This window comes from Mya arenaria, chromosome 16 (assembly GCF_026914265.1).
Source record: "Mya arenaria isolate MELC-2E11 chromosome 16, ASM2691426v1".
Taxonomy (NCBI): domain Eukaryota; kingdom Metazoa; phylum Mollusca; class Bivalvia; order Myida; family Myidae; genus Mya; species Mya arenaria.
The window spans coordinates 21983388-21998408 of record NC_069137.1 but is presented as its reverse complement, the minus strand read 5'-3'; the positions used below and the strand labels follow the sequence as shown (position 1 = coordinate 21998408).

The window sequence follows — 15021 nt, the reverse complement described above, 5'->3', positions numbered from 1 at the left end:
CATTATTTCTATGTTTATTGTTAAGTGATAAGCCATGATAATATTTTTGCATTGATACATTATTTTAAGAATACCATAATGACGCTACCACAAAGAATTTCAATCGAAGACTTCCTATCCAAGACATTTACTTAAAAGACAAGAAGGACGTACATTAACTGAAGCAATATGTTAAGGATCAACGGAGATAGTTTGAACAAAAGATAACAAACTATATGGAGAATCTGACTGCAGACCCAACATCTTGGTCATTCATGAAAATATATCACCGGTTAAAGTAACTTTGTCAGAGTTCATCAATGGATCTTTTTCAAACGTTAGTATGTTGCCCGACAACATTAAAATTGAAATGACTGAGTTATTTGTTAATAGAAGTGAACAGCTGCTTAATTAAATTGGAGCGAAAATGAAACACAACATAGGTCGACAGAATAAGGGTGAAATTGAAAGATTCATGGCACTCACTGATCGCAATGTAAAAGGAATGTTGTCGTTTTCAGTCTGATCAATTCTTACTATTCGGAAATGCCGAATCATAAAAGCAATTTATCATTAGAAATACAATCATTAAACCAGAAAATAAATCACGTTGAAGTGAAATTATTACGAGACATATCATCAAGCAACTTTTTAAACCAAATTACCCTTGTAAAATCATATATTTTAATTCGGAGATGCTCTTTGTACATGTATGACCTCTTTATTAATCTTATCACTGTTCTGTTCGAAATAGTGTTGGAAGACAAATGATGATGATGTTGTTGTTTTTGTTGTTTTTGTTGTTATTGTTGTTGTTGATGATGATGATGATGATGATGGTGACGATAAGGACTGAAACATTCGTTTTTTTGTTATATGCCTGAAGTCTATGAAAGGACATCAATGTATCCAGTGTACAAGAAACATCGATATATTGGTAATAGTATTAAATTTTGACGCTGGGTGACCCCCATACAATGCACACAAATAATCATTTAATGCCTAAAAAGCCCGTTTGTAATATTTTGTGTTTCATAATAATTGATTTTCCTTCTCTTATTATAATACCCTTTCAACCGAGGCCTAACAAATATTGGGTAACCATGCATCCAAAATTTATAGTATTGTAAAAAGGAAACGTAAATTGTAGTTTCTTCAGAAAAGTTGTCTAATTTCAGTGGTAGATCTTTATAAACTACCGGAACGCATATACTAAACACGTTTTTTTAAAACAGCTGTGCTTATAAACCATACTTTTAAAACAAAATCCTAGAGCTATTATCCGGTCAGGTTTCGAACGAATTCAACACAATAATGTAAGAAAATAAAGTTCTTGATATGCCTGTAACACGAAAATAGTTGGTAAACAAGATATTTCGGTTATTTCGTTCAAGGCTGTAACAGAAACAAACCAGCGTGCAAAATACAGATGATAACTGCGTCTCATGAATCTACCTTGCACGTGTTCATCATTTATTCTTTCTAGCAGTTCTCACGAAGACAACATCCTGGTAAAATTGCAAAAATAATCCAACATTCAAAAAAACCAGCTCACCCTGTATTAACGTTTACAAAATTCAAATATACTTCTGTCTGAGGTCAAGTTTGATATCAAATTAATACACGTGCAGTAATCAACATTTCACGCGCGTTCGGTGTATTCTACGTTCATTTTTACGTAAATGGATATTCTAAGGGTTTTAAAAAACGATATATGTTTCCGAATGATAGATAACATCCACAAAAACACTGTCAACTTTTTGCATTATTCGTTCATTGCAGCCTAAATCCTCCTCGTTAACCGATTTTGTTTGTCTCAAGGCTGCATATATATAATGCAAGATTTGTTGCAGCCGTTTCATTGCAGAGGAATCTCACAAATCAACTGTTCAATTCTCTGGTGCTAGAAATAGGAATCCAGCTGTGCATCCGGCATCAAGGTAAGAGTATAAGTGATGACGAGTGTTATTTTTCAATTACTTTTAGTTTAATGGAAATGTGTTCATGGGGGTGTTTTTTTACTTTGAATAACATATGACATTTTAAAAATATGTTAGTTTAATGTAAAACATTGATAATGAACTGAGACTGTTACAATCACTCTGTTATATGTTCGAAGGGTTAATGCACAAGAGGTTAACGGGCTTAACATTCATATTGTTTTTTATGTATTGAGATGACCAACGCTCTTTCAATAAATATTTTGCAATTAGGCATATTATTATTCTGTACAATACAGCTGTATCCTGCTAATTAACTGACGAACTGAACTGATTATAATATGCTTCCACTTGTTTATTGCCAAAATAAAAACATGACAAAACACACACAAACAAATGCATACTTCTTATGTAATAGTGTTTTCATAAAACATGTATTTATTTCGCGGAAGACTTTACGTCAGTTTTGACATCGTTGATCCAAATAGTGGCCAAGATTTATTTCAAAGTACTTCATGCATCTTAGTGGCGGAATTATTATCCGGGTCTCCCTCTTGTGTGAGTATGCTAAAATCAAAAACCATAAAACAAGCTTTTTACCTAGGCAATATTTCTTTTTATAAAAAAATAAGTTTATTGTTTTCTGTGATAACTCTTGGATGTGTAACTTTAGACATGCACATAGCCTGGTCGGTTTCAATTCAACCGGGTCTGGCCTTTTTCTTTTCTCGGCAGTGGAACATTTCAAAAAAATGAATCGTTTGCACATATCATCGTCGGATACCCCATATACACACTATGCAATGCTTCGTTGTGTACCGTGGGCATTTTGGCTAGGAAAATCTCGTAATTATGAAAAGCTAATAAGGCAGTTACATTAGTTCCGCTAAGTACCAGATGCTTTTTGGTTGAAAAATAATCTGGCGAATGCCGGTGTTGAACCGGGTCCGCCTTCTCAGTACAATAGTAATTGGCAGCAGACAAGACCAGATGGCCACGAAGGCTACTGACACTGACATGTTATTGAACAATATTTGAGTGTAACATGTATATCCATTGGAAGAAGAGTTGTCTCTCCTGCCTCATGCATATTTATTGAAACAAGATTTTGTCATTCGATTGTCCCACGGTATGTATGAAGTGTAGCGGAAGAAAGTATCGTGTTTGCCGACGAATTGTACATATAAACTTCACTGTTTTATTTAGTTCTTTATTGATTTTTATATCTTTCACTAATTTGGGTGATATGTACCTTTGAGCTTTAAGTCTTCATCAAAACAGCCATTTGATTTCTTTGAGTTTAGCTATAACGCAAACAATCGACGCGGGCAGACTTTAAAGCTTCTTAATACAATACCCATAGCCTCCATCATACACAGCCAATGGCATTATTTATAACATACATATAAAATGTATTAAAAAAAATAAGTAAGAGGTACAAAGTGGCTAACATGGTTACAGTAGATACTTACAACTTTATTTAGTCGACGTTTATTGTATTTTCTATTTGCAATAGCCACGGTTCCTACAGTCATTACTTCGAAGTTGGGGCATTTATTAAAGTTACGGTCAAGGCTTTGTTGATATGAAATACATCATTTTTTCATCATTTGATGTGGAAATTATTTTAGAAACAACTTAATATCTCGCTGAAGAAATAATCTGAAATCGTGGATAGTGGCTTTGTATTGTAGATATTTAGATTGTTAGCGATTGACATTGACTTAAAACGAACTAGTCATTATTTTGTGCGTAAATGTATCATTATGTTTTAGTATCCTTAACCTTATTTGAAATGATTCCATTTCCGACAATTGGACGAAATTGAAGACTTTTAAAAGAAAAAGACTGCATGCAAACGTATTTGCTCTTATAAGGAGTCTTCCATTCTCTTAGAATTGTAAACTTATAGTTTTCCCCTAGTTTTATATATTATATATGTATTGTTCAATGTTTCTTGGTTATTATTTTTGTGTGTGTTCTATGTCATTGGCATTGGCCCTGTGCCATTAAACTGGGATTATGTTTAAACTTTCGACTACTGGACTTGTTTCTTGTTTTTCATACAAGTATTGTTGTAAAATGTGTTTCCTTTTTTGTATTGTGAAAGTGGCTGAAGATCCCCATAAACACTTGGTGTGCTAAATTGATCACATGAACGCAATTTACGAAAACTGTCCTCAAACAATTTATTAATAGATAAAGCCTCGCACAAAGGCTGTTACATAAAGGATATTGTTATAGTACCGTGTAACCTTCATCTATTTGGGGGGGGGGTAAGCAATCGGAACACCTCGGCAAGTATTGATGTCCATCTCTAAGCAAATCGGAACACCTCGGTCTGTATTGTAACGATTGTCTCGAAGCTTGACGGAAAAGGCCGAATTGTTACGATAGAGGGAGAGTTGGTATTTAAACTCAAAATTTTCAAAAAATGATAATCATTCTTTATAAAACCCACTGAACTTCACATTTTATCGTACAACGTGAAAAATATTAAAATGATTGTTCTGCAGTTTATGTACGGGTCCCTTAGTTAGAGTAATTCTTGAGTAATATCAAATAACTGGGCGCCGACTAATGAAGTAAAAACAACTGATTAAGTAATATATAGAACTCAACTACCAGATAAAAACAACACATACAATCGAATGAATTAAGCGGTGCAACAATGCTTGCTAAGGAAAACTACCATAAGTCATTTAAAAACAGCCATCTGACATAGTTTGCCTTAAAACGGCAAACACTCGTATTAGCCGACTTTAGTCCGTATTGGCCAATTTTTGGCAAAAATTGTCGTCAATTGTTATATATAAGTACTAAGATTGTTAACATTTATCTATGACGACGAGTGAAATAAAAAACAATATTGCACTGACATCAACAAGTTTTATTTTTGTTTTATACATTTCTTACCCCGCTTGAGACAAATTTTCAATGACAGGGCCTGTGAATAGCATCCCTACGTCGGAAAATGACCGCTTCGAAATACGCGACAGAAGGACCATTAATATAAAAAAAATAACAATCATTGATGTTCATGTTTCCAACGTCCTTTTGATTTCATATTGAATTAAATATTTCAACAAAGTTGAGGGATAAGCACATTTTCTGACAGCAAAAACAAAGATACTTTCCCTTTGTACAACTTAGTTGCGTAGTACTTCATACATTCAACCTTGTACGGAAACATTGGATTTTAAACAACTGAATTAAGTGTTCCTTCATTTAATTAATAATATTTCTAAACATTTTTTGGACACAATGAATAATGCCTTTTAGATATGGTTGTATGTGTCCTTCACCGTATATTATAATAAGAAAAGATGCGACCCTTGTCATAAAGTTAGCACTGTTCTATTGAACAGTAATTTTATCTATAAACGAGCTTCATTCGACAATCAAATTGAAAATTTACCCAAGTGTTTAAGTCTGTTTTCCGGAATGTGCCCAAACTGCTTATATACGCCATAACGTCTTGTTCTACAGTTAAATGAGAGACACGCTGAAATTTAGCGAAAATATAAAAATAATCTGTCAAAATCTGAATTTTAACTGAATGGGTTTTAATTTCCTTTCGAAAAGATATGCTTCATTAGAATGTACAGTGCATGTGGCCTTATGCATAAGTCTATGCTTTGTCTCGATCGTGGATGCATGTCGAAACCAGCAAACTCCCAGGGAAAAACAGAATCCATGAATGAAAACTGTAAATCAGGTCCAATTCTCAAGGTAGTTATTAAAATTTTGTCAGTACGCAAATCTTGTTTCTGCACACACAAAATCATCTTAAGATGAGTTTTAACCCGGAGTTTACCAAATATTGAAACAAAGTAGCTACGCCAGAGTGAATATTATCAAATGTTATAATTTCACTTCAACCATAGTGAATTAATCAAGTTATCATGCACCAATATGTTCAATTCTTTCACTCATACTCATGAACTTTGATTTCATTCTCTGATATGCAAGTGTTGACAAAACCAGTTCATAAGTGTTGCAAAACAAGAAAACATTTAACAATAGTTTGCAAAAACACGCCAAAGACTTTCTCTGCGAACGTTTGCGTTATCTTTCTAAAACAGCTGCTTCAAGTTTCAATAATTACCGGACAAATTCAACAGAACTGATTTGTTTTCGGAACGATGTTGCGTTTGTATCAGACTGAAAGTATCAAATTTAAGTATATATTGATTACAAACAGAACGATGCCAGATTTTCTTCCGATTTGCAAACTGCGTAAAATGGCTCTTTTATTATACAGTCAATGTAGAGTAAAATATTAAGTTTGTAAGTGAAATATCAGACTTAAATACAAGTTAACTAATCAATCATCAACTGAACATTGCGTGGACATTCTGGGTCCAGCTCCTGATATTATGCTTTGTCTAGCGCCTTTAATAAATCTGATCATTGAAGAATTCCAACTATCAGATACATGTTACTTAAAATAAGCATTATGAACAGCTGCTTTATGGTGTGTTTGGTAAAAACGCGACCGTTGATTATTTCTAACCGTTAAATAAAAAATGCCTACAAAATTCCAATTATTAATAATAATAATATAGTATTCATAAAGAAAGGCCTGGTTGACTTGTCGGGGAAAGTTCAGATATTGGAACATTTAAAAATAAACAATGGAATAATAATAATAAGTACATACAATGTAGTTTATATTATATTTATCATATGGTGTTGTTTTTTTATTATTTAACAAAAAGTCTTTCTCTATACATTTAATACATTAGTTATAACGTGTCTAGTGTTAAAATGATGTAAGAGAATACCAAGATGGCCACCATTTCCCTAATAGTGTTATTATATAGTTGTCGTACTGTAGTGCAATGTATTGTAACCGGCATTGTGTAGTGATTTACAATTACTATTTACATGATGATTGCAATGTCAGCAATTAAATAAAGATTGCGTTAATAATAGTAGTTAATTTGGTACATGATGAATGCAATGTCAGCCGTTTAATACAGCTTGAATAAATAGTAATAGTCAATTTAGTATATGATGATGCAATTTCAGCCATTTAATAGAGCTTGCGTTAATAGAAGTAGTCAATTTGGTATATGAGGATGCAATGGCAGCAATTAAATACAGATTGCATAGAGAGAAGTAGACAATTTGGTACATTATTATTGCAATGTCAGCCGTCAAATACACCTTGCATAAATAGTTGAAGTCAATTTAATACATGATGACTCAATGTCAGCCGTTTAATACAGCTTGAATAAATAGTAATAGTCTTTTTGGTATATGATGATGCAATGTCAGCCATTAAATACAGCTTGAATAAATAGTAGTAGTCAATTTGGTACATGGTACAATTCTGATATTGGCGAATTTACATTTATCAACACTAATGGTTCAAGTCTGGTAGATTACTTAATATTGAATCAATCTGATTTCGAAATAGTTAAATTGTTTAAAATATTGATCCCTAATGAGTTGTCAGATCACTCACCGATCAATTTCCATCTCGTACGTAAACCACCAATCGTATTTAATCATCAAAATAATAACTCCGCCCCCGAAATTACTATCAAATGGGATAATTCACGCATCGATGTATTTCGGGACCAATTATTGGGTAAAAGGCCATTACTTGACCAGGTGACTGCTAATTTACATAATAGGTCCATTGATGAAACGGTTACGTCATTTACCTTACTTATGCAAGAAAGTGCTCTTGATGTATTTGGAAAGCCAAAAAATGTTCATAAACAATCAAATCTAAGTACAAATAATATTAAAAAGAAAATATGGTTTAATAAGGAGTGCTATGAGGTGCGCAAAGAATTTAATATATCTAGAAACAAGTTTTTACACAATCGGAATGATGAAAATAAAATGGAATTTCTGAATAAAAAAAGAACATATAATAATATCAAACGTAAACAAAAAAGGCAATTTATGCGCACTGCGGGCAACTGTATCAGTAAACTTGTAAAGGAAGATTCAAAATCATTTTGGAAAATTATTAAAAAGCAATATAAACAAAAGGATAGTGACCCAACTGGAGTGACACTAGATAATGTGTATGATCATTTTGATACTTTATATGGGATACATGTAACCAATAATCATACGACGCCTACAAATACAACTATTTACGATGATGATTTAGATATTGAGTTTACAGAATCAGAAGTAGGACGCTTTTGAAAGAGTAATTCAAAAAGTCCCGAAAGTGATTTACTTATATTTAAAAACTCTTTTGACATAATTTCTCTATTTTTAGTAAGTTTCTATAATAAATTATTCAATGATGGTGTATTCCCAGGGAATTGGGCAGAAGGTATTATAATCCCAATATTTAAAGGCGGGGCTCATGAAGCTAAGAATTTTCGAGGTATTACGCTCAATAACATATTATCGAAAATATACTCAAAATTACTTGTAAATCGACTAATAAAATGGTCGGATAAACATGATACACTTATTGACAACCAGTTCGGTTTCCAAAAAAATAAATCGACAATTGACTGCATATTTGTATTACACGCCCTTATCACAAAATCTCTTGCGAATAAGAATAAATTATATGTTGCATCTTTAGACTGGGAGAAAATCTGACCGGATTGATAGGGTTTTATTATGGAGAAAACTCTTGTCTTCAAATTTAAGTACAAAATTTGTAAAAAAACCTACAATCTATGTATTCTGTTGTCAAATCATACATAAGATACAGAAATGAAAGGTCTCCTCCAATTAATTCTAACATAGGCGTCAAACAAGGGGACCCGGCTGGTAGCATTTTGTGTCTCTTCTTTCTAAACGATATCTTAGAAAGTATAAATAGCAACTTAAATGGCATATTAGAAATTGATGACCTGAAAATATTCATGTTATTATTCGCTGATGACGCGGTGGTTTTTGCAAATGATCCTAAAACCTTACAATCGATGTTAGATGACATCGAAAGATACTGTAACACGTGGGGTTTGCGTCTTAATGTAAATAAAACAAAAGTTTGATTTTTGAAAATGGTCGCCTTTCGTTATACGACTTTAATTTATATAACTCTAAGATCGATGTTGTTTCTTCATTAAAATATTTGGGTGTACATCTTTTTAAACATGGAAACTGGAATCGCACTCAACAAAGAGTCGCCCAACATGCATCGTTTTCACTCCATAATTTATTCGTCGTTTACAATAATCTGGACCTTCCAGTAGGTAATAGGGTTGAATTGTTCGACTCGCTTGTTTTACCAACACTAAATTATGGGGCAGAAGTATGGGGCTACCATGAGGGACCGGATGTAGAAATTTTGCACTTGAAATTTTGTCGGAAAATATTAGGTGTGAGACGCTCTACAAATCGCGAAGCTCTGTATGGTGAAGTTGGTCGAATACCGATGTCAATACACAGAAAAATACTACTAATAAAGGACTGGATAAGATTAGTTACTTTAAACGAGAACTTCTTAATATATAAAACATAAAATATGCTAAAAACGATACTAATAACGAACTTAACTATAAGAAATGTAACTGGGCATTCAGAGTTAAACAGATTCTCTATGAACACGGGCTTGGCTATTTCTGGGAGAACCAGTTTAATATGTTTATCGATTTTAGTGTTATAAAACAGCATATACTAGATAATTATCACCAAAGCTGGTATTCATCTATAAATAACTCAGGACGTCTTGAAACATATTGTCTTTTTAAACATACATTTCGGATAGAAAATTACCTTTATGATGTAAAAGATTCAAAACTTAAAAAGCAATGTCAAAATTTAGAGTTTCATCATATGATCTACAAATTGAACGTGGTAGATACGTTAATACACCTAAATCTCAAAGATTATGCATCTACTGCAACCAAAGAATGATTGAAAATGAATATCACTTTTTACTAATATGTACGAAATACGCAGACTTAAGAGCCAAATATATTAAAAGATATTACTACACGTGGCCAACAAAGCAAAAGTTTATTAATTTGTTATCTAACAATTCAAATAAATCTCTAATTAATCTATCAAAATTTATATACTATGCAAACATCTTATGAAATTAATAAGTATGTCATTGTTTGTATCCATAAACAAATGTTTTGCTCTTCTGTTAAAACAATTTGTGTCTAAATCCATGCCTTGCACATGTATGTATTTTGTTTTTGCTATAAACATGTCTGATATGTTTAATGCAATAAAATGTTGAATTGAATTGAACATGAGGATGCAATGACAGCAATTAAATACAGATTGCATATAAAGAAGTAGACAATTAAGTACATTATTGCAATGTCAGCCGTGAAATATAGCTTGCATGAATAGTAGAAGTCAAATTAGTATATGATGAGTGCAAAGTCATCCATTAAATACAGCTTGCATTAATATTAGTAGTCAATTTCGTACATGATGATTAAAATGTCAACCATTAAATACAGCTTGCGTTTACAGTAGTTGCCAAATTTGTACATGATAATGTCAATGTCAGCCATCAAAACTGCTTGCATTTATTGTAGTAGTCAATTTAGTACAAGATGATTGCAATATCAGCCATTTAATACAGCTTCCGTTAATAGTATTAGTCTATTAAGTACATGATGATTGCAAAGTCAGCTATTAAATACAGCTTGCGTATATAGAAGTAGTCAATTTAGTACATGATGAATGCAATATCAGCCACTAAATACAGCTTGCATAAATTGAAGAAGTCGATTTAGTACGTGACGAATCCAATATCAGCCATTAAATACAGCTTGCATGAATAGAAGTAGTCAATTAAGTACATGATGATTACAATGTAAGCCATTTAATACAGCTTGCATTAATAGTAGTAGTCAATATAGTACATGATGATAGCAATGTCAGCCATTTAATACAGTTTGCATTAATAAAAGTAGTCAATTAAGTCCATGACGATTACAGTGTAAGCCATTAAATACAGCTTGAATTAATAGTAGTAGTATATTTAGGATATGATGTTTGCAGTCAGCAATCAAAACAGATTGTATTAATAGTAGAAATCAATTAAGTACATGCTGGTTACAACATCAACCATTAAATGCAGCTTCCACTAATAGTAATAGTCAATTAAGTACATGACGGTCGCTATCGCAGCCTATCAATACAGATTGCGTTAATAGTAGATGTTAATATAGTTAATGGCGATTGCAATGTCAGCCATTTAATCAAAATTGCATTGGTAGTAATACTTACGTGAAAAACTACAGAAATAAGCTCAGTAGCAAAAGGTTTAAACGTAAACCCCGTTTAATGACACTGGGTAAACGCCAAAGACACAAAAACAAAAACAAAATATAAACAAGAAACATGGAACAACAGCACAAAAATCCACAAACCGCACAGTGCATATATACTTTATCAAAAACTAGGTATATTTATCAAGGGTTGTTAGGTACCGCCTTGGAACGGTCAGTAAAATGTAAATTTACTGGGGGTTTAAACCAGTTTGTGTACACAACCTCATTCTTATTCCAAAAATCCCGAATGAAGTATAAACGTAAATGGTAAATCTTATGGAAGTATGCATTTACTTAAGGAAACATCACCCCCGTTTAATTGCACAGTGTAAACTCCCTAGACATAGAACATATAAACAAAAAATCACAAAACAGAAACATGGAACAACAGCACAAAAACTCCAGAAACAACTCTGTAAATCTTATTCTAGTAATAGTGTTGCAATTCCCAGTAAATGGATGGAAAGTAAACAGTGTTGATCTTACGTATGCACAACTTACAAAGTCGTTATGAAAATTTCTAACGCACGGTTTCACCTTTGTACGGTATGTTTAATTGAGCCAAGTCGACAAAAATATACTACTTATTTATTGAATGTTTTAATACGCCAAAAAGAGAAAAAAGTAATAACAGTATTTGGGAAGGTTTACATTTGCATAACCGTAACAGTTGAATTATATAATATTATGGACCCAATCGGTCTAAAAAATGAATGCATTTAGCTTGTTATATAATAAAAACATCTGTTGTTGATTTTTTTTCTTCAGCAGAACCGCCATGATGCCCATCCCGTTGTGTTTGATGTTCGGCCTAATTGCATTGAGGCCCGTCGCGGCGACACGGCTAAGCAAATTGGAGGAGGACGTCAAAGTTCTTAACAACTTCATAATTAAGGTACACATAATATCATACTTTTGCCGTATTAATTGAATACCCTCTTATCAAAAGAAAAAATACAATTGAAATAAACAACACTATGTAACAGATAAACATAAAGCTATACTTGTATCGATTATCATATTAAGCCACTAAGAAGGATGCCATGATTATATTAAATAACCGGATATGCATTTTTTTTATTTTGGAACACAAATGCAAGCAAAACCAGATTAGATATTGTTCAACAGTGCATTACGTGGAAATGTTTTGCAGGAGTTAAGACACGTTCGAGATGAGGTTGAAGCAATCTCATACAGAGTCGAAATTCTGGAAAAATCCACAGTAAAGCACGACCAGAGAAGCTCTAACCAGGACATGGACATTACTTCTCATTATATTAGGGATAAAACTAAAGAAAGTGGTGTGCAATTTGAAGACGATAGAAATAACGACGCAAGTCATGTTGTACTGGCAATTGCAGGAAATATTCGCGAGGCTTACTCGAATGACAAAAAGGACTTACACAATCTGAAGCATAATGCTAAAGGCCAGCTGAGAGAGCTTGAACAACAGATAACCAATCATATTGAGAACCTGACGACAAACGTACAGGAAAGCATCGAGGACGTTCATGTACACATATCGCTGGCAAACATTACTTTATTAGAGTTCATCAATCGGTCTGCTTCAAACGTAAGCATTTTTGCTGACTTTATAAAACAAGAAATGGCTGAGTTCATTATAAATGCAGGTGAGCAAATTGATTTAAGATTGAGTGAAACTGAGGCAAAATTGAAAGAGAGTGTTTCGTCTACGTATCGTCAGAAGGAGGAGAAACTTCAAAGGTTCATGGCGCTCGCTGATTACAACGTTAGTGAAACAATGCTTAAAGCAGAAAGCATTGTCAGTTTAATCAGTACTAACTTTTCGGAAATGTCGACTCAAGTTACCAATGTATCTTTAGAGCTTCAAACGATCAAAAAAGAAGTAAAAGATGCAGATGAAAGGCTGTGGAATTCATTTGAATTAACTTCTAGAAACTTAGAGAAAGAAATTGCTTCTTTAAAAATATGTATAAGGTCTAACATAGAAATAACATATGATCGTTATTATTACCCATGTGTGAAAGACATCCGTCTGTCTAATGCGCGTCATTACAGTTCCGGCGGTGTCATGGGGCGTCTTGAGGTCCGTCACAATGATACATGGGGCGCAGTGAGCCACGATGGTTATAGATTATTTGGCAATTCGGATAAACCTGTCATATCAAACAACGTAAAAGTGGTGTGTAGGACATTTGGGTTCCAAGAATGTAGCTATGGAGTTCAATTTAGTCCGATAAAGGGCAATGTGAAGGTTTGGATGAATAGCGTGAAGTGTCAGGGCGAAGAGGGTAACTTTCTTGAATGTCCACACGATGGATGGGAGGTTAATGATCGGTATTATCATACCAGCGTTTTGTACTTTTTAAGAAACCGAGTAGTGTGACGTAGTATATTCACTCCCATTACCGACGTTTATAAGATATTCGTCTTGGCGTGAATGTTCTGCTATATATCTTGAATCAGATCACCGTTGTAGTACAATGTTGAACCGACCTTATACAATGAACTCATACTCTAATAGGAAACATGTCAAATATCATCTTTGTAGCATTAATAATTTATTTACTTCAGAGTATCAGTGGTGCTTGACAGTGGTTGTTATTGTAAAGGTAAATATTAAGTCTGTGATAGGTAAAACTAATTGACATCTTAATCAGGACGTTTTTATTATATAATGTTATTAATTAGGTGATTTCGTATTGACCCAGTTATTTGTCCGAGGTTTGTACTAGATAACTTGTTTAGAACTGGAATTCACTTTTATTATCTTAAGACTTTGAACTGTTTGTTGAAAATATGTGAAAGTAGAAAAACTATGTTTACGGATTATGACTGCATGTTGATTAATTTCGATCAACAAATACATCCTGTGTTAATATTATTACTAGTTACTGTATTCATATTATATCTAATATAAATGGTAACCGTTGATTAGTTTCAATCAACAAATACACCCTGTGTTGATATTATTACTAGTTTCAGTATTTATATTGCATCTAATATAAATGTTGACCGTTGATTAATTTCAATCAACAAATACACCTTGTGTAAATATTATTACTAGTTTCTGTATTTATATTGCATCTTATATAAATGGTAACCGATGATTAATTTCAATCAACAAATACACCCTGTGTTGATATTATTACTAATTTCAGTATTTATATTGCATCTAATATAAATGTTAACCGTTGATTAATTTCAATCAACAAATACACCCTGTGTTGATATTATTACTCATTTCAGTATTTATATTGCATCTAACATAAATGTTGACCGTTGATTAATTTCAATCAACAAATACACATTGTGTTGGTATTATTCCTAGTTTCTGTTGGTCACTTGTTTCTAGCATAAATGTTGACCGTTGATTAAATTAAATCAATAAATACACCCTGTGTTGATATTATTACTAATTTCTCTATTTATATTGCATCTAATATAAATGTTGACCGTTGATTAATTTCAATCAACAAATACACATTGTGTTGATAGTATTACTAGTTTCAGTTTTAATATTGCATCTAGCATAAGTATTGAACTTTTATTAATTTCAATCAACATACTCACTCTGTTTTGATATTATTACTAGTTTCTGGTTTTAATTTGTTTTTCATTCAACAAATACACATTGTGCTGATATAATTACTAGGTTCTGTTTTTACATTGCATCTAGCATACATGTTGACCCTTAATTCATTTCAATCAAGAAATACACATTATGTTCATTTTAATATTAGTTTCTGTTTTTAACTGCTTCTAGCATAAATGTTGACCTTTAAATAATTCAACTATAAAATACAAATTGCGGTATAATTATTGCTTGTTTACGGATTTCTGCTCCTTCTAGCATAAATTCGACCCTATATCAAACACAACTATTTTGT

The 15021-nt window shown here is 32.7% G+C and overlaps 1 protein-coding gene across 1 annotated transcript; it reads left to right on the top strand.

Moving 5' to 3' along the window:
• Window positions 1–1860: 1860 nt before the first annotated feature.
• Window positions 1861–14479, top strand: LOC128222259 (uncharacterized). The gene is made up of 3 exons (XM_052931217.1): window positions 1861–1919; window positions 11918–12044; window positions 12303–14479. Exons 2-3 carry the CDS (start codon window positions 11928–11930, stop codon window positions 13515–13517), a joined length of 1332 nt encoding a protein of 443 aa, XP_052787177.1. The 5' UTR covers window positions 1861–1919; window positions 11918–11927; the 3' UTR covers window positions 13518–14479.
• Window positions 14480–15021: the final 542 nt, after the last annotated feature.